This window comes from Mustela putorius, unplaced genomic scaffold (assembly GCF_011764305.1).
Source record: "Mustela putorius furo isolate JIRA1106 unplaced genomic scaffold, ASM1176430v1.1 tig00000508_pilon_pilon_pilon, whole genome shotgun sequence".
NCBI classification, from domain to species: domain Eukaryota; kingdom Metazoa; phylum Chordata; class Mammalia; order Carnivora; family Mustelidae; genus Mustela; species Mustela putorius.
The window spans coordinates 21,222,727-21,249,502 of NW_025421402.1; the positions used below are offsets into that span (position 1 = coordinate 21,222,727).

The following is a 26,776-nucleotide window of genomic DNA, read 5'->3' on the forward strand; positions in this document are numbered from 1 at the left end:
CCACGTGGCCAGCACGGGGAAGAATGGAGATTTTTTATTTTTTTAATAAATGTTTTTACTGACGTACAGCACACATAGAAAAGATCCCATCCCCCAAGCGTGTAGCTGGGTGTGTTCTCATAAAGCGGGCACACGGAGGAAGCACAATGCAGGTCAAGAAACAGACCTTACCAGTCTAAACCTGCTCCTGCTCCTGCTCCCCCCAGCCCTCCCCTCCCCTTCCTGAGGCTAAGCCCCTCCATCTCTCCTGACTGTTGACTCCACAGGTGGGTTTTCAGGGTCGAGATCTGCACCCAGGTGTGCGGGAGAGAACAGGATCTGCTGCGGGCACAGAAACACCAGTCTGGTCGGGTCTGCACGCCGCTGCCAGCATCGTTTTCCCAACCACATGTCCGTCCACGCCAAGCTCCTCACGCCCTCCTCACTGGCTGGCGGCAGACCCGTGACAGATCTGAAGAGAGTTCTGGAAACCGATGCGAGGGCCTCCTGCGGCCTGTCTAGAGAAGCGCCTTCCTGTGCTCAGGGACACGGCTGTGTGCTAGACAGCGGGTCAGCGGGGTTCCCCCACTTCGCGCCTTCAGGAAAATGTGATCTGAAGACAAGGATGTCCTTCTGGAGAGAGGAAATCAACAGCCCCGAGCAATGTCCTTGAACAGATTTAACCATCTTCTCAGAGCTGAGTGTTTCAGTTTGTGAGATGTAAAGAAAGCGCCACATGGCAAAATAAAACACAAAGATTCCAGCTCCTCAGCTGGGTAACAAGATGCATCCCCCCTCCCCCCAGTCTGTGTGCTCGTACAAAGCTAATCACGCCAAACAGAAAGGCATGAACTTTGCCGAGAACATGATTCGCCTGAGTTCTTCCGAAGTCCGGGGCAACACGAGCCCTAACCCCTCCGATCCCTTTACCCCCAGGCACGGCTCAGCGAACCCGCAGCACACAGTCCGCGGGGCCTGGCCTCTGCCGGCCGCTCTGCTCTCAGCAAACCTTGTCTTTCCTGAGTCCTTCCACGCAGGACAAGATCGACCCCCGACTTTCTCAGGCAGCACCATCCAGGCCCTGCTCCCGACTGGGTACTGTGTGTGGGAGTAACCCCCGCCCCTGCAGACTGCTGGGGTCCCAGGAGCGGCTGCCGACGGGGCCCAGCATTCAGCTCGGACCCAGTTAGAAGACAGTGCTGGAGCTGGAGGAGTCAGCGATGAGGCCTGTATGACACAGACAGGAACGCTCCGGTCCCAGATGGGGATGCTACATGGGGACCCGAGGCCCGCCAGAGCCCGACGGGATGATCACCAGCTGGGGAGGGGAGCAGCGGCCTGGGGGGGGGGGGGCGGGGGGACTAGCTTCGGGGGGGGGGGGGTGGGGGCAGGGCCCTTGGCAGGACATCCAGGTGGGGAAGCGTGGGAACCAGCACTTGGTCTTTGGGACAGCGGGACACAGAGGGGGTGGCCAGGAGTGAGGGGGAAAGTTTAGGCTTTGCAGTCAGCAAAGAGGTCAAATTCAGCTTCTCCGTGCATTGCCGACTTGGTATCAGTTACTCGACATTTCCTAAACCTCCATCCCTTTCACAGGAAACGAGGGAATATAATCCACTTCACGGAAGTCAAGTGCAATTTGAAACTAACGAATTTCAGTGACACACACACAGTAGGAGCGGGTGCAAAACTGTTGGTGAACGGAAGGATTGGGAGAATTTCCAGTTATGCCCCCTGGTGGGGTCTCGAAGCCTAACACGTTGGAGAATTAAAGGAGCGTTCAGGAGATGGCGTGACTTACAGTGTGTGTTGTGGCCAACACACACACACGCGCTCATGCATGCACACACTCACATATACACACACGCATGGTCAACATGCACGCACACACGCATGTGTGTTCATACATGCACGCTCGCATGCACACACATATACACTCTCACACATGCTTACATGCATGCGCACACTCACGCATGTTAGAGCTGGAGGCCGCTGTTGCTGACGGGCTGGTCCCTGCGAGAACAAAAAGTCTCTAACGTGAAGCTGCCCAGAACTGTCTCAGAGGAAACCCTCTTCGGACGCAGTCTTTCCTTCGGCGCCGCGCCCTTCCCAGCACGCTCGCACTCACACCAAAGTGTCTGCGTGGAAACCTCCCTTTAAGTGAGGTTTTAAAACCCTGGTGGCGATCGTATCGATAGACTGTTTGGGGAAGAGACTCTGGGGGCAGAAGGCCTAGCAGTCTCACTGGAATGTTCTCTGCTGGGGCAGGAAGGGAAGCATGGGGACCTCTCTCCAGGCTGTCCTCTCCCCTCTTCCTCGCAGGCGCCTTGCATGGGGACCTGAAAGTCCCAGCAGCTGGAGAAGGAGTCTCCCTCCCTCAAGAGCGAGCAGGGATGGGAAGGGCCCCGCCAGCCAGCTGGCCCTTGTCACACTGGTTTTGAAAGGTGACTGTGGCTTTTCTTGCTGGGAGCTTGTTTCAGGGAGTCGGGCCCCCTCACCCGCGCCCTTACAGCCTGACTGCACCCCATCCCCCCTTCCTCCAGGGCCCTGCGTGGGCCTGACACAGGAGCTCCCACCATGGGCGACACACCGCCTCCTGAATGCCGGGCTAGATCCCTCCCGGGGAGTATCGGTTCCTGACCCTAATCCCAGCGTGTCAATGCCACGGCTCTTCTCTCCACTCTGAAGCTGGCCGGAACCAGCCTGGTATGCATCGGTGGGTTATGGGCCTCCTCTTTCAGGAGAGTTTACATTCTCATCAACTCCACAAATGCCCATAATGGACCCAACCAGCCTGGAAGAAATTTTAGGGAAATGGGGATGAACAATTATCTTAATGTCTCATAAACGTGTGGCACTAATGACTGCTCAAAGCATGAACCTTTATTACTTAAATATGACACAACCCTGTGAAGCAGCAAGGACCAGTCCTATCATCCAAAAATAAAGAAATTGGGTCGATTGTTGATCCAGGGTCCAGCCACTGGTCACATGCAAAGTCAGGCTTCGGAGGCTCCAGCAGGAAACGCTAATGGGAATGCTGTGACACGTTCGCATGCAACAACCACGTAAGGGGTTGGGGGAGACAGAGGTGGTGACCCAGGCGCTGGAGGTCTCCTTCTTCCTGACCCGTCTGGGCCCCCTGGGAACGTGTCAAGGGTTTCTCCCTGCGACCCACTACATCCAGGAGCCAGAATCATCCCTCTTTGTGGATGCTCCATTCTGCTCCATGGGAGTGCTGTGTCTATACGGCAGTGGCCTCTGGCCATGCGTGAGGTCCCCAAGGGCTGGGAGGCTTTGGCGCAGGGCCTGACACACAGTAAACCGTCTGCATTTTTGAACTAACTGTCCTCCAGCTGTTCTGAAGGTGAAAGCTGGACTTGACTGGGCTGTGGCTCACTGCTGCCATCTCGTGGCCAGTCCGAGAAACAGCGCACAGATGGCGCCTGCCCCACCCAGCACCCTAATCTGCCAGCAGGGCCACCCCGAGGCAACAGTCCACCCTTCTGGTTAGGACCAGCTCAATCACAAATCTCCACGACATTCATAAACAATTTATGGGCCTCTTGGGCACCTGGGTGGCTCAGTCAATTAGGCATCTGCCTTCTGCTCAGGTCGTGATCCTGGGGTCCTGAGATCGAGTCCCATGTCCAGCTCCCTGCTCAGCAGGGAGTCTGCTTTTCCCTCTGGCCCCTCCCCCTGCTCATTCTCGCTCGCTCTCTCTCAAAAATAAATAAATAAAATCTTTTTAAAAAATAAAAATATATGAGCATCTCATGCTAGCACAGTGTCTGGCTCCAAAAGAAAAGTCAAATAAGGAAATCATCCAACTGCTATGCATAGATTATGTGGACAAGTATGCCCTGGAGCGCATTAAAACACAGGAGAAGCGCACTTCGCAATTCCTGACCTTAAGGAGCTTACAGTTTAATCTGGAGTCATAACACCACAGCACTGACATCCCAGAACACCCCACATACTGAGAGCACTGGAAGTTTGGGAATCCTAGGTGACATTTGACCCAGAAGTCAAAGTAAAAACTTTCTGGAGCAAAAAATCTGAGAGAATGAATGGCATACTTTTTTTTTCCCCCCCCAACTAGGATGATTCAGATAACCAGAAAGCCCTCTTGCTACAAAATACTTAGAAATTCTAGATAAAATATTAAAAAGCCCTGCTTAATACAGAGGGGAGCGAACAAGAAAATGAAGATATTTTACAGCAGCCAAGAATAGGAATTGAAACATAAGGATGAGGCACTAGAAAAATCAAGGAGCAGACTTATAACATGATGAAGGAGTTTTCCTGAAAGCTAAAAATAAAGTCAATGAAATTAAAAACTCGATGGCTACGTTTTAGATGGCAGACTAAACATGGCTAAAGAGATAATAAGGAAACTGGAAATAGATCTGAGAAACTTTGCAAAAATGCTGCCTTGAAAAGCTAAAAACGTGAAAAATTTTTAAAAAAGTAAGAGACTCAGGGGAGAGAATAAAGGGTCCTACATCCACGTAAGTACAGCTCTAGAGAGAGAACAGAGAAAGGTGAGCAGACGACAGCTGTGATTTTCTAGACTAGAGGAAACACAGCTCTTGCTAACTAGAAAGCACAAGTAGGAAAATTAAAAATACATCCGCACCTCAGCACTTCATGACACACGCAGAAGATCAGAGACAAAGAGGGCGCCTGGGTGGCTCAGTGGGTTAAAGCCTCTGCCTTCGGCTCAGGTCGTGATCCCAGGGTCCTGGGATCGAGCCCCGCATCGGGCTCTCTGCTCAGCAGGTAGCCTGCTTCTCCCTCTCTCTCTGCCTGCCTCTCTGCCTACTTGTGATCTCTGTCTGTCAAATAAATAAATAAAATCTTAAAAAAAAAAAAAAAAAAGGAGAAGCCTTTCAAACAAAAAGACGGGACAAAGTAGAAAATACATTCTAAACGCTGGGAGCAAATACAAAGCTAAATTACCACGCAAAGGTGAAGGTAAGGGCGCCTGGTCGGTTCAGTCTAAACGCTGGGAGCAAATACAAAGCTAAATTACCACGCAAAGGTGAAGGTAAGGGCGCCTGGTCGGTTCAGTCAGTAGAGCATGTGGTTCTTCATCTTGGGGTTTTAAGTTCAAGCCCTGCATTGGGTGCAGAGATTATCTAAGAATAAAATCTTTTAAAAAAATTTTTTTAGATGAAGGTGAAATAAAGACATCTGTGACAAAGCAAAGACCACGGACACCCTCTGTGAGGGGACTGCATCAAGAATGTCCTGTAGGGGGCGCCTGGGTGGCTCAGTGGGTTAAGCCTCTGCCTTTGACTCAGGTGACGATCTCAGGGTCCTGGGATCAAGTTCCCTATTGGGCTCTCCGCTCAGCAGGGACCCTGCTTCCCCACCCCCTCCTCTCTGCCTGCCTCTCAGCCTACTTGTGATCTCTCTCTGTCAAATAAATAAAAATAAAATCTTAAAAAAAAAAAAAAAAAAAAGAACGTACTGTAGGAAGAAAACTGAATCCGGTACAAAGACTAATGCAAAATGACCTAGGAAGTAAAGGCAGTAGCAAAATTCTGGGTAAATCAAACAAGAACTGACAGCATCCAGCAGTAACAATTTTTGAAAACCAGTAATGACAATGAACTTAAGGGATATAAAAGAGCAAGGTGGAACTAAAATGCTTGAGCAACATGAACGTGTAGGATGGACAGTGTGAGGAGAGCTGGGGCTTTCTAAAGCTCTTGGGTTGTTCGGGAGGAGGTGAGGGATTCTGTCAAGCCCGGTGTGCTAATGCTTGTACATTAATTTTAAAAGATAACCACAAAAGAAAAATATGTGTAATTTCCAAACCTGTAGAGAGGATACAAGTGAATATAGAAATCTCGAGAACTTCTGGTTAAACACAGTAGATAAAACCATTGTTCTATCTCTGCTTCCTCCTGAAAACACTCTAAAGATAATATTGCCACAGGGAGCTCCACAAGACAAAAGACCGGTATACAAAAATCATGTGCATTTCCATATGCTAGCTACAACATCGGAACTTGGAATTCTAAAAAAAAAAAAAACACTATTTACCATGCATCAAAAAATACAAGATACATAAAAACAAATCTGACAAAAGATGCACAAGATCCGTAAGCTGAAAACAACAAAACATTACAGAGACAAATCAAAGAAGACCAAGGAAAATGGAGCGGCAGACTTTGTTCTGGGGTCAAAAGACACAACATTGTTAAGATGACAACTGTCCCCAAACTAGCCTGTGGATTCAACACCGTCCCAAGTATAGCCTCCGCAGGGCAGTTTCTGAAAACTGACAAGCTGATTCTAAAATGCATATAGAGATGCAAAGGACCTATAATAGCCAAAACTACGTTGAAAACGAAGAACAAAGTTAGAGGGCAAATGCTCCCTGATTTCAAGACTTACGATAAAGCTGCAGTAATCAAGAAAGTGTGGACGCCAAAATAGACAAAAAGACCAGCGGAGCAGAGTCCAGGAACAGGCCCACGAATGCCAACAGCTGACCCTTCAGAAAGGTGCAAAGCCAATTCAAAGATCAAAGTCACAATGCTGCTGGAACGAAAGGATATCGCATGCAAAATACTGCACTTCTACCTACAGCCCACACCATGAAGAAAAATTACGGGAAATGGATGACAGACCACTTTGGCCGGAGGGAAAGAAATGAACACTTGTCTTCCTGCTTGCGGCCGGGTCACGGGCGCTGTCCCGGAGCCACGGTCTCTGAGTGGCTGCTACAGGCTTTGACCCCAGGAAACCCCCCCTCATGGTCTTCATCTGCTCTACCCTCCTTTCTGGCTCTGCACGGACAGCTTATCTTCCTCGCCAACACTTGGCCTGAGTCAAAGTTGATCATTTCTAAGTAGCGCTTTGGCCTTGTTACACTTTGCACTGAAAATAAATAACACGCTTTATGGTTATATGATAGTTTTTGCTGTTTCTGATTCAGGTTCTATCTACCCCCTCCCGTCATGTACTGAAACCATTGAGTGGAGAAGAGCAGAGATGACAGTCTCATCTCCCAGATGACGGGGCTGGCAGGATCCCAGACGGAGGGGCCAGCAGGATGAGTGATAGGACCTGCCAACATCACGGACAAGTTCAGACCAGAGCGAGGCCGCCCGACTCCGTGTCCATCCTGCACTGCCTGCCCCAAGCCAGGGCAGAGGCCTGGCTCGCTTAAGACACGCAGTGAAAGGGAACACTTTTGTCTACCCCAGTCACCAGTGACTTGGAAGATCTGGATCTCACCCAGGGGTTCTTAGTCTGAGGAGTAAGGACAGAATGACAGAAGGTCAAAATTCAGGCAGTCTATGAATTTAAAACTTCATTTCCAGCAGCCTGTGCAATGTGTGCATTTCCTTGCGTTAGGAGCATAGGCAACAAACCACGGGGACATTAGCCCTACTTGTACTTGTTTATGGGCAGTAGAAATCAGTCGTTTTCATAATATATTATACTTGTGAACAGAATTTCAAAATATCATTTAGGTTCATTAATTCTTCATAATCGTGGTAGTTCTTAGACCTGACACAGGATCTTGTTATTTGATGGGTTAATAAAGAAGCGCATGTATTACCCTATCGGCCATTTGTTTCCACATTTCAGTAACTGTGTTTCGATAGAATTCATTTCCTGGGGCACCTGAGTGTTGACTTTGGCTTGTGTCGTGATCCTGGGGTCCTGGGATGGGCCCCGTGTCAGGCTCCATGCTCAGCACAGGGTCTGAGTGAGAGTCTCTCTCTCCCTCTGCCCTTCCCTTGCTCGTGCACATGCTCTCTCTCTTGCAAATAAATAAATAAAATGAATACCTTTAAATATATATATATATATGTATACATATATATATATATGGCCATCTGGGTGGCCCAGTCGGTTGAGCGTCTGTCTGCCTTTGGCTCAGGTCATGATCCCGGGGTCCTGGAATGGAGCCCCACATCCAGCTCAAGGCTCCCTGCTCGTGGGGAGCCTGACTCTCCCTCTCCCTTTGCGCCCCCTCACTTCTGCTCACACTCTCTCTCAAATAAATAAAATCGTAAAAATTAAATAAATTTAAAAATTAAAAAATACACATATACATATACACATAGATATACAAATATATATGTATATATATTTAATTTTTTTCCTTTGATTTTTTAAAAGATTTTATTTATTTATTTATTTGACACAGAGAGAGAGAGAGAGAGAGAGAGCGCAAAACAGGCAGAGTGGCAGGCAGAGGGGGAGGGAGAAGCAGGCTCCCCGCTGAGCAGGGACACCCCCTCCCAAGTCAGAGCCCGATCCCAGGACCCCAGGATCATGACCTGAGCTGAAGGCAGCCGCGTGACCGACTGAGCCACCCAGGCGCCCCTCCTTCGATGTTCTGAGGTGTTATTTCACGTAGGTAAAGACATTATCCTGAGAGGGGGTGCTCAGAAGGCACAGTGCTAGAGGGACCTAGGGACAAAAAGAAATTAAAAACCCTAATTGAGAAAAGAGAGGCGCTTTCATCAGCCCGGGTACATCCTGCGGGAGGGGGACACCGTCCTGAAGGGCGTGCCAGGCCCAACCCTGGCTGTCCCACTGAAGATGCCCAGCGCCCCCTCAGCTTGTCCACCTGACGGACAGACTCCAGCTACGGAACCGGAGGACACGATATCCGACCCCTTCGTTTTGATGCCAGGACTGTCCGATACTCACTATTTTGAGGTCTTAAAGAGCACACCATTACGTTTTCGGATCCATTTTAAATTACTGGCTGACACGACACAGATGTCTTTCCTGACTCCGTCCCTCTCTCATCACAGCGGCATCAGAGTTGAGGAGACACCCAGAAAGGGGTGAATCTGCGCCGGGGAGGCTCACAGCCCTGGGGCATGTCTCCACAGCAGGACAGCCTACTCGGGTTTGGCTAAAGCCTCCTCGGTCAGGGCAGGAATTGAGCAACATGTGCAGAGAATTCTAGTTCAGGGGTTATCCGCACCCAGCCAGCCTCTCCCAGGTTGCCTGAGCTCCAGAGAAGAAACGGCCTTCCCAGAACTCGGGCTCGCCCGTGCAGCCCGATCCCAAGACCACACAAACAGCCACCACTTGCCTGGCACCTTACCCCAGGCACAGCCATGCCTCTCTGCCTGCACACGCTCCTTCAGTACTCTAGGCCAAGCAGGGGGCTCTGGCCCTGGGTTACAGCCTGCCCGAGACCACCCAGCTGTTCTGTGAAGGAGCCAACACTTCAAGCGAGGTCTGCTGACTCCCAAGTTCTTTACCCCAAGAGGCAGTCTCTCCTGGTAGCGAACTAGAAGATGCAGCAATCATTGAACACAGGTGAAGCCCCTTTCACAAAACCCAACTGACACTAACTCACTAAACTTAATCTTTTTAATTTTTTTAAATATTTTATTTCTTTGACACAGAGAGATCATAAGTAGGCAGAAAGGCAGACAGAGAGGTGGGGGGGGGGGAGCAGCCTCCCTGCCAAGGAGAGAGCCTGATGTGGGGCTCGATCCCAGGACCTGAGATCATGACCTGAACCGAAGGCAGAGGCTTTAACCCACTAAGCCATCCAGGCGCCCCTAAACTTAATCTTTTTAAAAGGCATTCAACTTCCCCTCCTCATTCTACTGCCTTCTGCTGACCAAGTGAGTCTGACTTAGGTCCCTCTTCCTGCCAAAAAGGATGAGTCCAAGGGCAGAGATCCGTCCCAAATTTGCCAACAATGCTGCCCCTGGAGAAGCTCCAAGATGAAACCTAGAAGGGAACTCTCTTTTTTAAAGCCCTAATCAGTCCACTGCAGACCCAGTGCCCAGGTAGGACGGTCCTGACCAGTTGCTTTGCCTCTAGACTCTGGTTTCCCCATCTGTAAAATGAAGGGCTCGGATTCCTGGATTCCAGGAAAACTCGGAATTCCTGAAGACATCCTGAGGGACTCTCCCAGGGCCCCGTAGCTTAGCATCACCTGGGCTAGGGGTCAGGGTGGGGGGTCTTACAACCTGAGAGGGTAGTGCTGGCCTTGAATGGGCTTAAGAGCAGACTCAAACTTTCTTTCCTGTCTTCACACAGGCAAAGAGGAGCCTTACAGCACAGACAACATTTCTGGGAGAAATGGGCCCCCCAGTGCAATGAACACCATGGATCCAAAGGGTCTGTACAGTGAAATCTACAAGACCCCTGGTTTCCAGCCCTGTCTATGCATCTGATTCACCTGCACAGCTTGTTATGAAAGATCTTCTCCCCAGACCTACAGAATCAGAATTCCCAGGAATGAATCACAGTGATCTTTTCAACGAACTCCCACAGACCGTGATGACCAGCTCAGAGAACCACTTCCAATAGGTTACCGCAACAGAGAAACCAAGAAGGTCATTTCTGATCGGCCCTAATGAAGATTCTCATTAAAGACCCTCCAGGAAGAAACAAAAGAATAATCACATCCGCAGTCAGAAGTCTGGAGACCCTCTGACTCTCTCTTAAAACCACACAAGTCAAGCAAAGGACATCGGCCCAGCACCAGGTCCACATCCTACCACTAGAGGGCAGACACGCACCAGACAGCCTTACCTGGCAGGGGGCCTCCTTCCCAGCAGGTCTGGGTTAAATCGTCCAACCCCAGCGGGACGCATTCCTTACATACCTTGCAGGAGGTCCGAGACCAAGTGAAGGTGTATGGTGAAGGCTGGGGAAGTCCGAAGGGAGCACAGCCATGAAAATCGGGAATCTCACGACCTGAAAAGGAAGTCCACGGCGCTGATAAAGAGAAATCTTGAAACATCACCCACAGCTGTTACTACCTTATATTAGAGAATCCTGGACTTTTCAGGATAAAACCACAGAGATGTATGAGATTGGAAGGCAGAGGCCATCTGGCTTCCCCTGGCCACCGGCCGTCAGCAGTTAGCACTGCACCGAACCCCAGGCCATGGTCATTCTGCAGACATCAGAGGAAGCCCTGATCTAGACAAGCAAACCCTCAGTATCTGGGGAACCAGTGCCGAGCAGGACCTGGTCTGCAGGACGGTGAGCTTGTGTCAGCTTCATGTCCTCCTGCCCCTCCCTCTCCACTCATTTAACTGAGAATCACTGTCTGTCTGGGTTTAGTCCTAACTCAAGCGGATTCATTCAGCTGTTATCTTGGGCTCACAATTGACTGAAAAAATGTTAAGCATATAGAGAGGCATAGCCCAAGATTTAGCAAGTGAGTTAACTGCATTCTAGGTTAACTTTATTCTAGCAGGTGATCTGTTGAAACTCAGCTTCAAAAATATAAGTCTTAAAAAACAAAACCGCCACAACAGCAAAATTGGGCATCCGGTGGCTTGGTCAGTGTCGTATCCGACTCCTGATTTTGACACAGGTCATGATCTCAAGGTTGTGAGATCAGTATGGACTCTGCTTGAGATTCTCTCCCTACCCCTCTACCCCTCCCACCATACCGGCACACTCTCTCCAATATTTTTTTTTTTTTTAAGCAAAAAATTCTAAACATCTTCCACCACCAGATGATGATGGAATTGTGAACTTCTGCATCTCCCAGGGCTCCTTCTCTCTCTGTCCCCCTTCCGTAGACCCTTTAAGCAGGTTCCAACAGGTTTCTTTTCATCTGAATGGAAGGAGGGTTTGGCCAAAGCAGCACCAGTCCAGTGAGCATTTCCAGGCCGAGGAGTATAAGGGTGGATAGGAGGATGTCGTGACACAGGGTGCTGAGGGCCTCACTGGCCTGCCCCATTGTCCTCCCACTTACAAGGGAGCGGAACTGAAACCTGAGGAACGAGCTGAGTCCCAAGCAAAGCACCCAGCTCCAGGGGAGTCCACCAAGGATTGGGGGGGTGGGGGGAGCAAGACAAAGGGGAACACAGCTAACCCGGCTCTCACAACCACTACCTGTGCGACACCACGCAAGGCGCTTCTCTGCGACTGATCACGTCTTCACTGGCCTGAAGAGGACGGTCACTCCGGACGATAATACCAGCTGTGGCAGAGGCACCTGGGTGTTATTTTACAACACAGCAGCCTTCTGAGAGTGGATCCTCTCAAATGAAGGTTCCCTCGGATCGCTACAGTCCTTGATGGGCTTGCATGTATGCGTGAAACAAGCATCTGGAAACTGCGGGGTGGAGCTACACTGTTAGCCTTAAAATTAAAACGGCCACGTATTTTACCAGCAAAGGATGGATTTACTAAGAGCAAAGAGTTGCGAACCAGAAGACGCCAACTGTGGGGACCAAGCACAGGTGCCAGCTTTTATAGAGGAAAGCGGAAGTGGGAAGGCTGTTACAGACAAGTCCATTGGAGTAAACTGAGGGTGAGAAGTATCGAGGCCTCTCATTGGCTGAGCTGTGCGGGAGTCTCATTGGCTGACCTGTGCGGGTCTCCCATTGGCTGGACTGTCGCTGGCGGGAGAGGAGGGAAAGTAAGCCTTTATTCCTCCATGGGGGTATTCCAATGCCAGGTAGTATCTCTGTGCAGGGTTGTCTCTTCCTGTTTGCAGCTGACAAGGAGTGGCTCGTGGGTGGGGAGCGAGAACACCTGGCCAGACCTCCTGATCCCATTTTAGCGAGGTTTCCCTTTCTGAATTTTCACTGCACGTTGGTGAGGGTGCTTGGCTGTCTGGCAGGCAGTGAAGGGGTGGAGGCGGAGAAGCCGCAGGGTTGGTGGGCGACTGGCGGCTGAGAACAGCACAGAGGCCAATTATTTTACAGTCTTTGGCAGTGGGTGACCTAGGCCTTTTAAAAACAGGGACAGGGATGGGGCGCCTGGGTGGCTCAGTCAGTAGGGCATCTGACTCTCAGTTTTGGCTCAGGTCATGATCCTGGGTTCTGGGATGGAGCCCAGAGTCAGGCTTTCTGCTCTGCAGGGAGCCCGCTGGAGATTCTCTCCCTCTGTCCTTCCCTTGGCTCACACACACACGCTTTCTCTCAAATAAAATCTTTTCAAAAGAAAAAAACAGGGAGACGTATGAATATCTGTGTTATGTATCGATATGTTGAGCAATCACACACACAAACACACACGCACACACACACAAGCTCTCTTGTTCACACTGTCAATGTACACTTCCTCCACCCACCTCCGTGAACTTTTCTTCCTCTAGAAGGCTGCTTGGGATTTCAATGGAGGAGTTCAGGAAAGGGTGGTGAATGCTCCAGGGTAGGAATTGAGGGAGGTGCTGGCATTGATTGGGTGACTCGGAGCCAGAACCTCCCAGAGATCGGAAGCCTCCCAGAAACCCTGACCCTGGCTTTTGGGAACAGAGACAGGGACAGACGAGAAATGCACAAATGTGCATCTCACCAACATTCCAGGACAGCTAAGGTCCGGGGTCCAGCCTGCACTGTGAGGCTTAGTGACAGGAGCCTCCTAGTCACATCCTGAGTGGCTGAGCCCTCAGGGCCGCTGGCCTCAGTCACTGCTCCTCCTGCCCAAACACCACAAGGGAGACAAGAATTGGCTCTTTTTTTGTCCAGTCTTTATTTACAGCAAAGTACATAGTATGTGGTCATTTTTGTAACTACTAACAATAAAGGCAGGGTGGTAGAAAGGAAGGAGGAAGAGCAAGCATCTGAAAGAAAGAAAAAAAAAGCCTACGTCTTTATTTAGCTACTCACCCTGTTCCTGAGGCAGGACCGGTTAGGCACTCACCGCCTCTAAGAGCAGCAAGGAAGCTGATCTAACACCAGCCACCTGGCCAAGGAGGGCAGCACGGGGCCCAGAGACAAAAGATCGAAGGGGACTCTGAGCTCCAGACCAACCCCAGTGCTTTTCCCAACATGTTCTCTGCCTTGTTGTACCGGACACCAAGCCCGTTTCCCCCACTTCACCCTGAGACAGGATGAAAGGGAGTGAGGGAAGCCCAGCCCGTCCTCGCTGGCAGCAGAGCCTGACAATGCAGAACCTTCCCTAGCCAGCCTAACCAACACGGGTCCTTGGTGCTGGAATCCTTGACTGGCAGGTAGGAGACTCCAGGAGCCCTGCGAGAGGCTACTGCCTCCCTCCGCTGGCCTCAGGTGCTAGCACAGGTCAAGGCTGCTAATCAAGGGAGCGGAAAAGGACAGCAAAGGAGGGGATACAGAAACCGACTGGGCTCCAGTCCCTCCTGCTTCCCAACCGCGCCGAGGAGCACGAGAGCCTTCACAGCCTGACCTAGTGGCCTCATGAGAGACTGGCAGTCTTCCCCGGGCACAGAGACAAGTGTCCAGTGCCGAGCCCAGGCGAGGCAGGACGGCGGCATCGGCATGACCACGGCAGCCAAGACCAGAGCGGGTTGTTGGAATGATGGGCTCTGGAGGAGGAACTGGAGACCTTCCCCTGCTACCCTCCCCCGGCCTGTCCTTCGGGGATCCCCTTGTCTAACCACTGCCTCTTCAAGGGCCTACCCTATCCACCCCAAACCAAAGTTCTAGACACTCGTGAGCTCCTCCTACAGAATCCAATCTCTCTGTCCTTACTGGCCTCGGGCTGCCCAAGAAAAAGAAACCTGGGTCAGCACAAGTTCCAATAGCATGAAGGAGTGTGAGGTCAGGCCTTCCCATGACACAAAGTGTGGATACTTGTTCCCTGCACACTTGGTCTATGGGTAACAGCTGGGCGGGGAGGCGGTGGGGGCAGCAGCAAGCACCACTGGGCAGCTCGGAAGCCACGGGACTCCCACGCACACATGACCGACATCACCCCACCCAGCTTGCCGGTACCTCCCCGCTGGACCAAAGAGAGGACCCAGGAGCCTCGGGTCATGGTTTCTGGCCCAACGATCCTACCGCTGACTCTCCAGTGGAATCAGAGACCCAATGACTCAAAATACCGAGTCCAGGATTTGTCACCCAGAAAGCTCAAGTTCAGAGAGTTGGCTAAATACTGAGAGGGCTGCACAGGGATGAAGCTTCTCATCCCTTCCTTGCCCCAGACAGTGTGTCACAGAACCAAGGGAGTTGTCAGCGTTGCCCAGAGGACACAGCCCAGTGCCCCAAGCCAAGCCACCAAGAACTGGGGATGGTTTTTACCAGGAGGCAAGGCAGCCCTAGAGCAGTTTCCCAGCAACTGGGCTACTGAGAGACACCGGAGGCTTGGTCCCAACACCACAGGTAGATGAGGAAGCAGGTGAGGACATCAAGGCTCAGAGATGAGAAGACTCCATCTTCCAGGGCAGTGGGACAGACAGCCAAGGCACTAAATGGTTTGGCACCTGGGAGCTTCAAGTAAAGTTGAATGTGCTACCCACTGGAAGGCCAAGGCTCCCCCAGACAGGGGTGGGCTGCCCCTGAGCACGGAGAGGCCCCATCCAGGCCAAGAGGCCTTGGGTCCTCAGGATCCTAACCCAGGCCTGCCACCAACCCTTCATCTGAGAACCGTGCAAGGCATGACGAGAGAATACGGATGCTACGGCCTTCCAGAATGTACTCATCCCGAGGGGCACCGGCCTCAGACGCAGGCCCCTCGAGAGCCTTCCCTCACTCCCACCCTCGGGAGCTCCCCTGCAAGCCCGCAGCTGCCTCCTGAGTGTCTCAGGGGCGGCAAAGCTCTGCTGGGGTGGAGGTCGGACTTTTTCAAACAGCCGCACAGGGTGAGAGTCCCATCGAGTCCAGAAAGAGGGAATCAAAGCTGGACGGCAAGGAGTCTGAGGGACAATTCGGTGTGACTAGAGAGACGCGGTGTCAGAGGTACCTGAATGGCTCCAGCGGGCTGGGGAAGCAATGGGGGGAGAAGGTCCCCCCAAACGCTTCCGGCGGTGGAAAGGCTGCGGGCACAGCCTGCGGAGCACGGAGATGGTCAACGGGGCGCGAAGGGCTCCTGCTCATCCGCGGTTCATCGCGGAGGCTTCGGGACCCTCGCGTCACCCCTCCTGGGTCTCACTTGGTCCTCCCCCTTCCTCCACCAAGAATCTTCAGGGATCTGTGCTCCTCCCAAAGAGGGAGCCCTCAGGAGAGGTGGGGCTCCCCCTGGAACCTGGCCATCTGCCTGGCCGGCACGCTGCTGGGAAGCACTGCCGCTGAGAGGTGCGTGTTGTCCTCACCCCACTGCCAGGCCCTGCTTCTCGGTGAGCGGGAACGACCATTCACTCCCCCTGCCACCCTGCGAAGGGCTGTCGGCTGTCCTTCCGCCAGCAGAAGTCCTCAACCAAAGCCCAGACTCAAGGGGCCACCGTGCGAGCTACCCTCTGGCACAAGGCCCAAGGAAGCTGATTGCGGACTTCCCTCAGTGTTTCCTCGGACACAACACCAGGTCCCGTCCGACTCTCCTTCCCCCCCTCTGCAGAAGACAGCCCGTCACATGCCCATCAGGGAAGGAGAGAGGGGCAGCAGCTCTGGCTTGTGCAGAGACTGAGAAGCAGGTGGCTCACGAAGGAGTGGCTGAGCTACCCAGGCAGCTGCGAGGGGGAGGGGCGGCACTGGGCAAGAAGAAAACCCAGATTTGTTCTCCTTAGTGGGCCTCTTCCCTGAGTTTGATTTTTGAGCTGAGGTCTTGCCTAATTTCAACTCAAAAAAAAGAAAGAAAGAAAGAAAAAGAAGAAGAAAAGAAAGGAGTATCTCTTGTGAACACATGATTAAGCTCCGGCTCAAAGGCGGCGACCCCTGGCAGGGGAGGGGTGAGCCAAGGCTCCCAGCTCCACTGTCCTCGAGCTGCACAGGCACGAGAGCCATGAGCCGGGGCCCCCCCTTCTCCACCGTCCGCCTCCCGCACCCATGCCTGAGCCTGCCCCGCTCGCAACACAGCGGCCACGACCCCTCGGTGAGACTCCAGCTCGAGCCCCGGACACGCAAGTACAGGCCCTCCTACACAATACTTACAGCAAACAGCTTTACAGTATTTGTACATTTACACAAAAATAGATCCTTTTATATATATATATGTATTTATAACTGGTTACACGTTGGATTCATAATTAGGCATCACCAGTAGTAGTTGGCACGGTTTGTCGTTTAAGCTCAGGGTCAAATTCGGTTTCGTTTCGCCGCTCCAAAGCACAAAAAAAAAAAAAAAAAAAAAAAAAAGGAAGAACAAAGGCATGTCATCTCCATAGTGTGTTCTTAAATACAGCAATGTCCTAGGAAAGCACATGTACGAATGAACAGTGCCTTCTGATCCCTCCTCCTGTCTCTTGAAGAGAGGGGCCGGAAGGAGACAGGGGTCAGTGGGGCCGGCTGCTGGACTCCGACGGCTGCCTCTTGCGTGAAGGGATGTAGCCGTTCAGATAGCCATTGGTCTGCCGTTTGGAGAGCCCTCCGTTCAGGATGTCCTGAATGTGTTGCACAATGAGGTTGATGGCCACTGTGGGGCAGAGAGCGGCCGTGTTAGGGACAGTGCAGGGAGGAGACAAGCCTTCCACCAGGGAACCCACCAGCCCCAGGGAGACTGATCCCTGCAGAAGGCTCAGAAATGTTAACATGGGGACTCTCTATTCTTAGCGTTAGAAATAAACGGTTCATCTCAAGCAAGTGACTGATGTTGAAACCACCATCACCAGACGTGGAATGAAGATCGAGTGCTTTCTGAGATGCTGCACAAAGAACACATGCAACAAAACGTCTCTCCTACGGTGTTCTCCCTGGGTTGTGTAAACGGAATCCAATCACGAGGAAACAAAGATGAACCCAAACTGAGGGCCATTCTACAAAACAATGGGCCTGCACGCCTCAAGCCTGTCAAAGGAAATTGTATCTTTACTTCTCTGGATGGAATGGCTGTTCTGTGGCCAGGAATGAAAATGCCCTTCTCTCTAAGAAATATACACTGAGGGACGCCTGGGTGGCTCAGTCGGTTGGGTATCCAACTCCTGGTTTGAGTCCGAGCCCCTCATTGGGCTCCACACTCAGTGGGGAGCCTGCCTGCAATTCTCTCCATCTCCCTCTGCCTCTCCCCCTTTTCTCTCTAAAATGAACTAAATCTTAAAAAAAAAAAAATTAAGAAATACACAGTGAAATAGTCATTGCTAAGACAGACTCCCCAATGACTCAGCAAAAAAAAAAAAAAAAAAAAAAAAAAAAAAAAACTGTTTAAATGGAAGAAAGTTGAAATGAATTAATAAAAAGAGAATGAGAAGGTAGGGACTTCTCACAGAAGTGAGTCTGCCTCAGCCCAGAGGTCCCCCTACCTACTTCTCAGACAAGCCGAAACCAATAAATAAATAAAAGCAACCAGCTCCCTTTCAGAAGGGCTACCTTAGTGGCAGGTCATTCGAAATTAAATTAAGAAGAAAGCGTGATGGGACACCTGGGTGGCTCAGTTGGTTGGACGACTGCCTTCGGCTCAGGTCATGATCCTGGAGTCCCGGGATCGAATCCCACATCGGGCTCCCAGCTCCATGGGGAGTCTGCTTCTCTCTCTGACCTTCTCCTCGTTCATGCTCTCTCTCACTGTCTCTCTCTCAAGTAAATAAATAAAATCTTTAAAAAAAAAAAAAAGAAGAAGAAGAAGAAAGCGTGCTTTTGCTAAAAGATGGCCTTGGATGCAAGGCCTCTCTAAGTGTCATCGCTGGGAGTGACAGCAAAGGCCAGTATCCAGCCCTTTAGTTTCTGTTAAAGAAGCATCAGTTCCTGTTTGTGACCATGGCCATACACACATGTACACAAGGGCCTGTTCCCAAGGCCAACTATGTGAGCAGAAATTCCTTCCTGGCTCCCAGGAACAGACCAGTGGTTCAGCCACGTCCATGGAACCTTGCTTGGTCACCACATCCTGTCTCAAAGTATGACGGACATAGGGTAGAAGTCATGCCTCCACCAGATGACTCCCCACCAGGACTCACCTAGATTATCTGCACCTCTAGGAATGATCACATCAGCATATTTCTTTGTCTGTGGAGAAAGAAATTCACAACGCATTAAAGAAGAAATAAACTGGTTCACGCCCCTCTTGAGGGGCCATGAGAAAAGGGTCAGCCTTCCTACCACTGACCCCAGTCGGTGGCAGCTTGAGGCTGCCAACACAGTATTTTTTAGCTCCTTCATCTAAATTACAATAAATCAGCTCTCTTGATCTTTCATTATTAATGGTTTCATACTATTTAAGCTTAGGACCTGCACTGTGAATGTGGTCTTTGAAACCAAACTCATAACTGCCTCCACCCTACTAAGAAAAATATGAATTAGAAAAACCCAAATTGAAAAGGGAAGTGGTTCACCTTGGACTTCTACACACAGTCTGAAAGGGGACACCACTGATCCTAACACAAGGGTAAATCCAAGAAAAATAATCCCCCTGATGACCATTTGCATGGTCATTTTGTTACCACACTTTAAAAAAGTGCGGGGGGGGGGGCCTAGGTGGCTCAGTGGATTAAAGCCTCTGCCTTCAGCTCGGGTCATGATCCCAGGGTCCTGGGATCGAGCCCCGTATCGGGCTCTCTGCCTACTTGTGATCTCTGTCAAATAAACAAAATCTTTAAAAAAAAAAAAAAAAAGTAAAGATACAATTTGATACATTCCCTTTTCTGTTTTCTTATTTCACTGGGATTTTGTGGACCACTTTACAAGTAACTGTGCTGTGGTGTGTGACCCAGCTTACGTCTAGCGTAAGACCACCTTCACCTAAGGATGCCTTCAGCACACGGGCATCTTGTGTACTAAAACCATTCAAATGCAACTGTGTCAGGACCAAACCCAATCTGAACTAGGCAGACCATTTATCAGATCTGAGCTCCTGGCTTACACGGGAATGACCTGATCTTCCCTGATCACAGAGTGGCTGGACAGTGGGAACAAGCAGAAACCACCCAGAAAAATGTGCAGAACTTTAAGCTCTGTTATAACTAAGTGAAACAGCAGAAAAGTGGCAGTTAGCTCTAGTTCATGTCCGGTAAGTTTACCCTGCATTATTATTAAGGTAAAAAGAGGAGGTGTCGTCCTCAGATAGATAGACAGATGGATCGAATTTCCTGGCTTCTCCACTCCCTCTACCCTCTGCCTGGAAACCTAATCCTGTGACCCAATCCTCTCCAGGGGAATGAGCAGGCCACCGGCGTTACTTAGACTGACTCAGAAAGTCCACCTGTCCCCAATCTGAAACAACAGAAGTCTAGTCTGGTTTGGCGCAAAACCTACTAACAGACTTGAAGGAACAGACAGTTGGAGATCATACTTTTCCAGGAGAAAGAAAGAAGTTCATTGCTCGGAGAAACAGAAATTCCCACACTCGGCCCGCAGCTTCCAGTCTCCCAGAAGAGATCAACTAAGATCAGGCTAAGTCCCAGTGTCTCCCCACTCTCACTCAGAGTTCATTATAAATCGTTAGGCAGTTAGACCACAGTGAGGTCAACCTGGTGAGGACACAGGACACAGGTGCAGGCATCTCCTGAATTAAACGCTTCTTCTCAAACGACATCATCTCCTACCTCTTCCTCTACCACTACCCCCGCCCCCCACCCAACCACTGCAACCACCGCACCTCTTGTCCCTGGTGGGCCTCCCGCAGCACTCACCTCTCTGTCCCCTGAAGCCGAGAGTGTTTCCTGTGCTGAGGGCCGACTCACTAAACACTGAAAATTCCCCATATCCCCAACCTCCCTTCTCTGAAAGCCACCTCCCAGAGAGTTCCCAGCTGCCACAGGAGGAATGATGAGCCTATGCCATGGCAGAAGTAAGGAAGCTTATTCCCACTGGGGAACGTATCCAGGGCCCAAAGACAAGCTCAAAGGGGCAGGGGGGAGGGCCTCCATGCAGTAGCAGAAGAGATTCAGAAGGAGATACCCTACTGCTGAGCCCTCCCTACACCAATACTACAACCATCACAGACCTTTTGAAGATCCCAATGGCCGAGTCTATGCTTAGGTATGGTGCACCCTCACACCGTGAGCCCACCAAGCAAGGAGTGCTGAGTTTGCTGGAGTCAGACAGCGGGACCCTGAAGGGCCATTCTGGCAAAGATGGCGGCCGACAGCTCCCAGAGAGCAGAAAGCCTCAAAGGCTGCCCTTCCTTGGGACTGGAGGACAGAGGATCATTCAGAGAGGAATGAAATTCAGGCCGGGGACTCCATCGGCTTACATACCTGTATGTGTGAGATTTCCTTTTAAATGCTAAATTCAACAAAAAACAAACCAAGAACACAACTCACTGGCAAGCAGAATTCCTCAAAGGCAGGCTTGACGAACGTAATGTACTGAGATAAAATCTGCTCAAGGTCCCTCCCTCTTTCGCTGATGTCCCTTAATACTATAAGAAAAGGAAAAACAAGAATCAAGAAAATGGTGTATGAGCCAACACATGTCCACCCTTCGTGAGGCAGACCAGGCTCACTCGGGCTCTGCGATTACTCTGGATGATTCACAAGCCGGATTCCTGAGAGACTTGACCAAGAGCGGGTCAGCAGCAGCTTCAAGAAAAACAAGTTACATTTTTATTGCTATAGTCAAATTGGGCGATGACATAAGGATCTTCTGAAGCAAAAGGCTGTCCAGCCTTAGCCAACAGTCTTCTGGTTTCAAGCAGCATTTGACCCAAATAAAATTTCAGTGTGAACAACATAAAAAAGCAGGACGGTCCTGCAGGGTTCATAACAGGGAGCAGACGGGGCCCAGAGAGGACGTGCAGCTCCTGGACGGCGTCCCCTTATAGTTACTTACCTGCGTGCAGCCCGCGGACCTCCTGCTGACGTGCCACCTTATCATGCCTGCACCCCCCCCCCAACATTCCAGCCCCTACAGGCGCAGAAGCCGGGCAGAGGGTCCCACTGTGGCCAGCCACTCCTGCCGACCTCAAGCACAGGGGCTTGCAAATAGAAAACACCTCATTTGAGGGGACGACACCCTGGTTTTGGAAACAGTGGGCTGCACTCCCCATCTTCGACCTTCTCCCCCTGGCGCGGTGTCATTCAAGGGCTTTCAACCCAACACCTTTATTATTTTAACAGCCTTTCGTCAAAAAACAGGAAAAGGGTCTGACCATCAAAGGGACTAGGATCCTGGCTCTGCCACTCTACACCAACCTCCCTGAGCCTCAGCCTCCCCCCAAACTCGGCAGTGAGAACTTGGGAGGAGATTCTCTCCGTCAAAACAGCGCCTCCCTACAGATGTTGAAAATCTCAGCCCCACGGCTGCCCGATCTTCCACCCCGACCCCGAGAGGGTGCCCTGTCCATCAGCAACCATTCGTGAAGGCCCCTGGGCTCCTCTCGACCATTACTCAGGTTACAGACTCAGCAGGGGATGAACGCACCAGGGCACACTTGCAAGTGAATTTCCCGACAGCCACGTCTCTAGATAATTCCGTGTGTCCGCACACGCGCGCGTGCCCACACACACGCACACAGGCAGGGGCAGGAGAGGGAGGGAGGCTCTCATAGTTAGGATTTGGGCTGGTGTGGAATGTGTGAGATTAGATGGCGAGAAGACCACATTCCAGAGGGTCAAGTGACACGGCCAGACCTCCTGACTCTCCCAGCAGCGCCTGCATTTACAAGACAGCTCCGCAGGAACCCTGGTCCGGGGCCATCGGGCAATCAGCAGGCTGCTGATGGGTCAGGGCTTGTCCCACGGCCCCTCCCGGCCCCAGGACCAGCAGAGGCGCCTCCCGCGGCCAGGAAATGGTGTTCCCGGGCATTCTGACATGGGGCTGGAGGCTCTGCCAGGGACCTGGGCCGCCACGTGGCTCGCCCCCACCAGCCTCCGGAGCCCAGGCCCGCCAGCGACCGGGCTCCCCTCGGCCAAAACACACAGCCAGGGCGGCCTCCAATTTCTCCACGTTCCCAGATAAAGTACAAAGGGAAAAGGAAGCCAGGGCAAAGGGTATCAGGGCTGGGGAAAGAACAAACACACGGCCACACTCGGATAGCTTTTGCTTAAAAGCCGCGCAGAAGCCTGATGTGTGTGTTTCACAAGACTCGCTCTGCCCACGAGTGCAGCTGGCGTGCATAGCGTGGGCCCCTCTGTCCTTCCCCCGGCACACACACACGGGCCCGTGGGCTCGCCAGGGGCTCTCCCGCAGCCCCTGACCCCAGCCAGCGGCTCCCTTCTTACCTGTGCCTACGCCACTGCGTGGGGAAGGCGCAGAGCTGGAGGCAAGCACGGGGAGCAAGGAGAGTCACCCAGAGGCAGCCCTAGGCCCTGGGCCCGCCACCCGGAGCGGGGCAGGTAGAACCGACCTGGGTTGGAATCCTGATCCCACTCTTAGCTCTGTGACCTTAGAAAGGTTACCCAACCTCTGTGAATCTCATTTTCCTTAACTGTAAAATAGAGACATGATACACAGAGACTTTCTCATAAGGTCATTACTCCAAAATACAGGGGGATGGGCTTAAAGTCTTCAGTGCTGTGGCTGGTGCATGGGAGGTATTCGATAAACCTGAATTTCTACCACCCATGAGGACGGTAACTGAATCCGTGAAGCTTCAGGGCAGCATCTGTGAATTCAGAGGAACTCAGGTGAGCTCAGGTAAGCAGGCCGGACCTAGCCGAGAGCTGGGGTCCCGCGGAGCAGCTGGAAAGGTGGGAGTGGGGGGTTGCGTGCGGAAGGGACCGCAGGGCACAGACGCATGGGAAGACACATTGGAGAGGGAGAAACAGGAAAGACAGGGAGAAGCCACCCTACAGTTTCTACCCTGGGAAGAGAAACAGGAAATGGGTGACAATGTTGCCCAGACACTGGGAACGTGCAAAACCAAACAGCATCACCCACCTCGGCTCCCTGAGAGCCTTCCACTAAGTTACCACCTCCAATAGCCCGAGACCCCACCTCGAGCCAAGGACAACACAAGGCCAGCCAGTTCACAGCACCAAAGTGCCCGGCTCCTCAGGCGAAGTCAGGAAACAGGGCCAAGCCAAGGACTGAGTCAGAACAAGGTCTTGGCACAAACCGGAAACTCCAGGGACTCAATACCGGCTCCCTGATCATCACTCTGACCCAGCACATTTGCTTGGAAAGGAAAAGGCCCTTTCAGAAGACAGGGAAAGGTCAGGAAACTACCCGTCTGCCCACCTTCCCTGCTTGGCTCTCATGGCCGCCCTTCCAAAGCCACCAGGGCTCCTCTGGTCAGCCCAAGCCAAGAGCGAAATTTAGAAGGACCCAGAATAAATACGATTCCTCAATGGCTCAGCCCATTCAATTTAAAAATTAGTCGAGGAAATGTGTTACTCTAGTAACAGACTAACCATCTCAAGGTCCACTGCAGCCCTGAGGCTGTGGGCACCGGACACAGAGAATTATAGCAGAAAAGAGAGGAGGTGTCAGCCCTCTTTGGTCCCCGGTCTCAGTTCTTCCCTGTCCCCAAATTCAAGGGTGGGTTAAATAACACACATGGCAGGAAGGTAAAAGCTGGAGAAGCCAGTACCCCAAAGTATGAGAGGTTCCCGTGATGGAGTGTTTCCAAAGCTGCACAGCTCAAAGGCAAAGCCCCCATTCCACACGATGGTCAACTCTGACCAAGTGTCACGGGCCCGGTGACACGCAAAAGGGCAAAACCATGGCACTGACTCAAGTCTCCAGGAATGTTCTGAGGCCCATCAGCTGCTCCGGACTAACCCAGCCTCCCAGCCCACAACGCACATGCCAGGCATGTTTTCTGTCCTACAAGGACAGAGAATGAACTTGTCGAAGCAGCATGTGGAAAGGCCCCGCAAGTCCACCAGGAAAGTGACTCACTAGCAGGTGACACAAAGAAGGCAGAGGTCTGAGAGGGAAAGCGACAGCCTCCCTGGGAGCATGAGGGATGGGACTGGAGAAACCCCACAGAAAGCCACCACCACCTCCTATCTTTCCTCGTTTTGCACAAGGATCCCACGAGAACAGAGCAAAGAGAATTCTCTGTGCCGTCAGTGCCGTGATGATGCCGTGGTGATCCGTCTGAATTAGAGGCCAAGACCGTCTGATTTTCAAGGATTCTGAATTCTGGATTTCTCAAATTTGGTTCTACTTGGCCACGGCTCTCATGTCCTTCTCCCTCAAGCATTTAACTGCACCCCCCCCCCCACCCAGGACTTCAGTACCAGGTGCTGACCTGATGATGGGGTCAGGCCGGTGTTCCCGTTCCTGAGAATGAGATGACCACTCAGAGGCTCTGACCAGTCCTGATGGAAAACTCGGGGAAACAGAACATCTACCATCTCAGACAAAGCAGACCCGACCTAACACGTGGACGGTTATCAGCTAACTGCACCACCAGGCATTTAACCTGCCTATGGCTCCTCCTCACAACCCAGGGGTACTGATCGATACATCATCAACCAACGCCCGTATCCCTATTTATGAGGGACTAAGAGGTTACAACATAACCTGCCCGAGGTCAGACATCGACTAAATGGTGAAATCAGGATTTAAGTAGAATTCATCTGACTCGGGTTCCACCCGCCCGCCCACCCCCGCCCCGGGGGGCATTCTGTTGCCTCCCAGACTTGATAGACTGGCGGGGACATGGAGCAGATCAACCATAGCAGGTCCTGGGTTTGGAGACTAAGGGGACAGATACACCAGGCCCTGGGGCAGGTACAGGAGGGAATACCAGGCTGGGGCCTTGAGGATCTATTAAAAAAGACCACGCAACTCTTTCCGGGCCCAAGTCATGACCCTCTAAACAAGCCTGTCTCCTTCACCTTATCCATAAAGAAACCCAAGCCTAGGAGGTCACACGAGTCCCCAGCGCCACCAGAGTCACAAAGCTAGCTGGAGACTGTGGGACTAGAATACGGGCCTCCCACTCTCCTTTCTTCCACTGAGGAGTTCTACCCAACCCCCACGCCACCTCGGAGTGGGAGAACAACTCACTTAACAGAGTGTAGACATTACTCCTTGGGAGGACAAAATCCAAGGTCTCATTTCTCTATATTCTGCTGGTTCCATTTATAGTTCTTGCAAAGAGGACTTAAGTGGATAAAGCACAAATTTGTTTTATGAACTGAAAAGAAAACACGCTACAGGCTTTGAGGTCAGAAGGCTCTGGGCTGGACCTTATAAAACTCCAATCAGCCGGGGCACCTGGGCAGCTCAGTTGGTTAAGCATTTGCCTTCGGCTCAAGTCATCTCAGGGACTTGGGATCGAGCCCCGCCATTGGGCTCCCTGCTCAGCGGGGAACCTGAGTCTCCCTCTGCCTGCCGCTCCCCCTGCTTGTACACACTCACTCTCTCTCTTTCCCTCACAAATAAATAAATAAAATCTTTTTTTTTTTTTTAAATTCCAATCTGCCCATGATTTGCTCTGTGACTAGGAGTCACCCTTGTCACTCCCAGGGTCTCATTCCTGTTCCATGTGAGGAAGACTGGTAGCTTTGCTCACTTTCCTCATCCCCACGGCCCCTACAGGGGCTGTCCTTTTCTGATGCGGCTGGTACCCTCTCACCCGGCCACTTCCTACAGCAGCCCGACCTACCGTCTTCACTCCCACGCCCTCCAGCAGACTCATATCCCAACAGAGAGCCGAGGCCCTTTGGTTTGCCCTCCTCAAAACCCCTTGGTAGCTCTCCCTCACGGACCAGGGACCAAACGGGAAGCCACAGACCCCATAATCTGCCTCTAGCGACTTCCAGCATCTCTCTAGACAGCCATCTAGGAACTCCAGCCACCTGCTTCCTGATACAAGCCCTGTGTGCCTGTGTTTGCACCGTGTAATTTCTTGTGTTGTCTACGTCATCACCCTGCCACCCCTCCTGCCCCGTGAAGCCTCCTGATCCCGCAGGTGGAAGCAAGGGCTCCACTCCATGTCCTGCCGGGCTGAATTACAGGCTCCGCTCCCCACCAAAGGACAGCAGTCCCTCAGGACACCAGGCACGGAGACCAACACAGGCATACCCTCAGTAAGGCCTGTGGAGGGAATGACCCAGCAACTGTGCCGCAGCTGGTGGGACAGATGGACCAAACCTCCATAGAGCTTTCTGGAAAATAAAGACTACAGAAGTGGGCTGGTG

At 51.8% G+C, this 26,776-nt stretch overlaps 1 protein-coding gene across 1 annotated transcript in view; it reads right to left on the bottom strand.

Moving 5' to 3' along the window:
* Positions 1 to 13,401: 13,401 nt before the first annotated feature.
* The window catches only part of UCK2 (uridine-cytidine kinase 2), a 74,369-nt gene continuing 60,994 nt past the window's right edge, over positions 13,402 to 26,776 (bottom strand). Inside the window, exons 5-7 of the mRNA XM_004751443.3 lie at positions 21,002 to 21,099; positions 18,698 to 18,746; positions 13,402 to 17,220 (exon numbers count right to left, since the gene is read on the bottom strand). Coding sequence (XP_004751500.1) covers positions 17,081 to 17,220; positions 18,698 to 18,746; positions 21,002 to 21,099 — 287 coding nt within the window. The 3' untranslated portion in view covers positions 13,402 to 17,080. The remainder of the gene's footprint in view (positions 17,221 to 18,697; positions 18,747 to 21,001; positions 21,100 to 26,776) is intronic.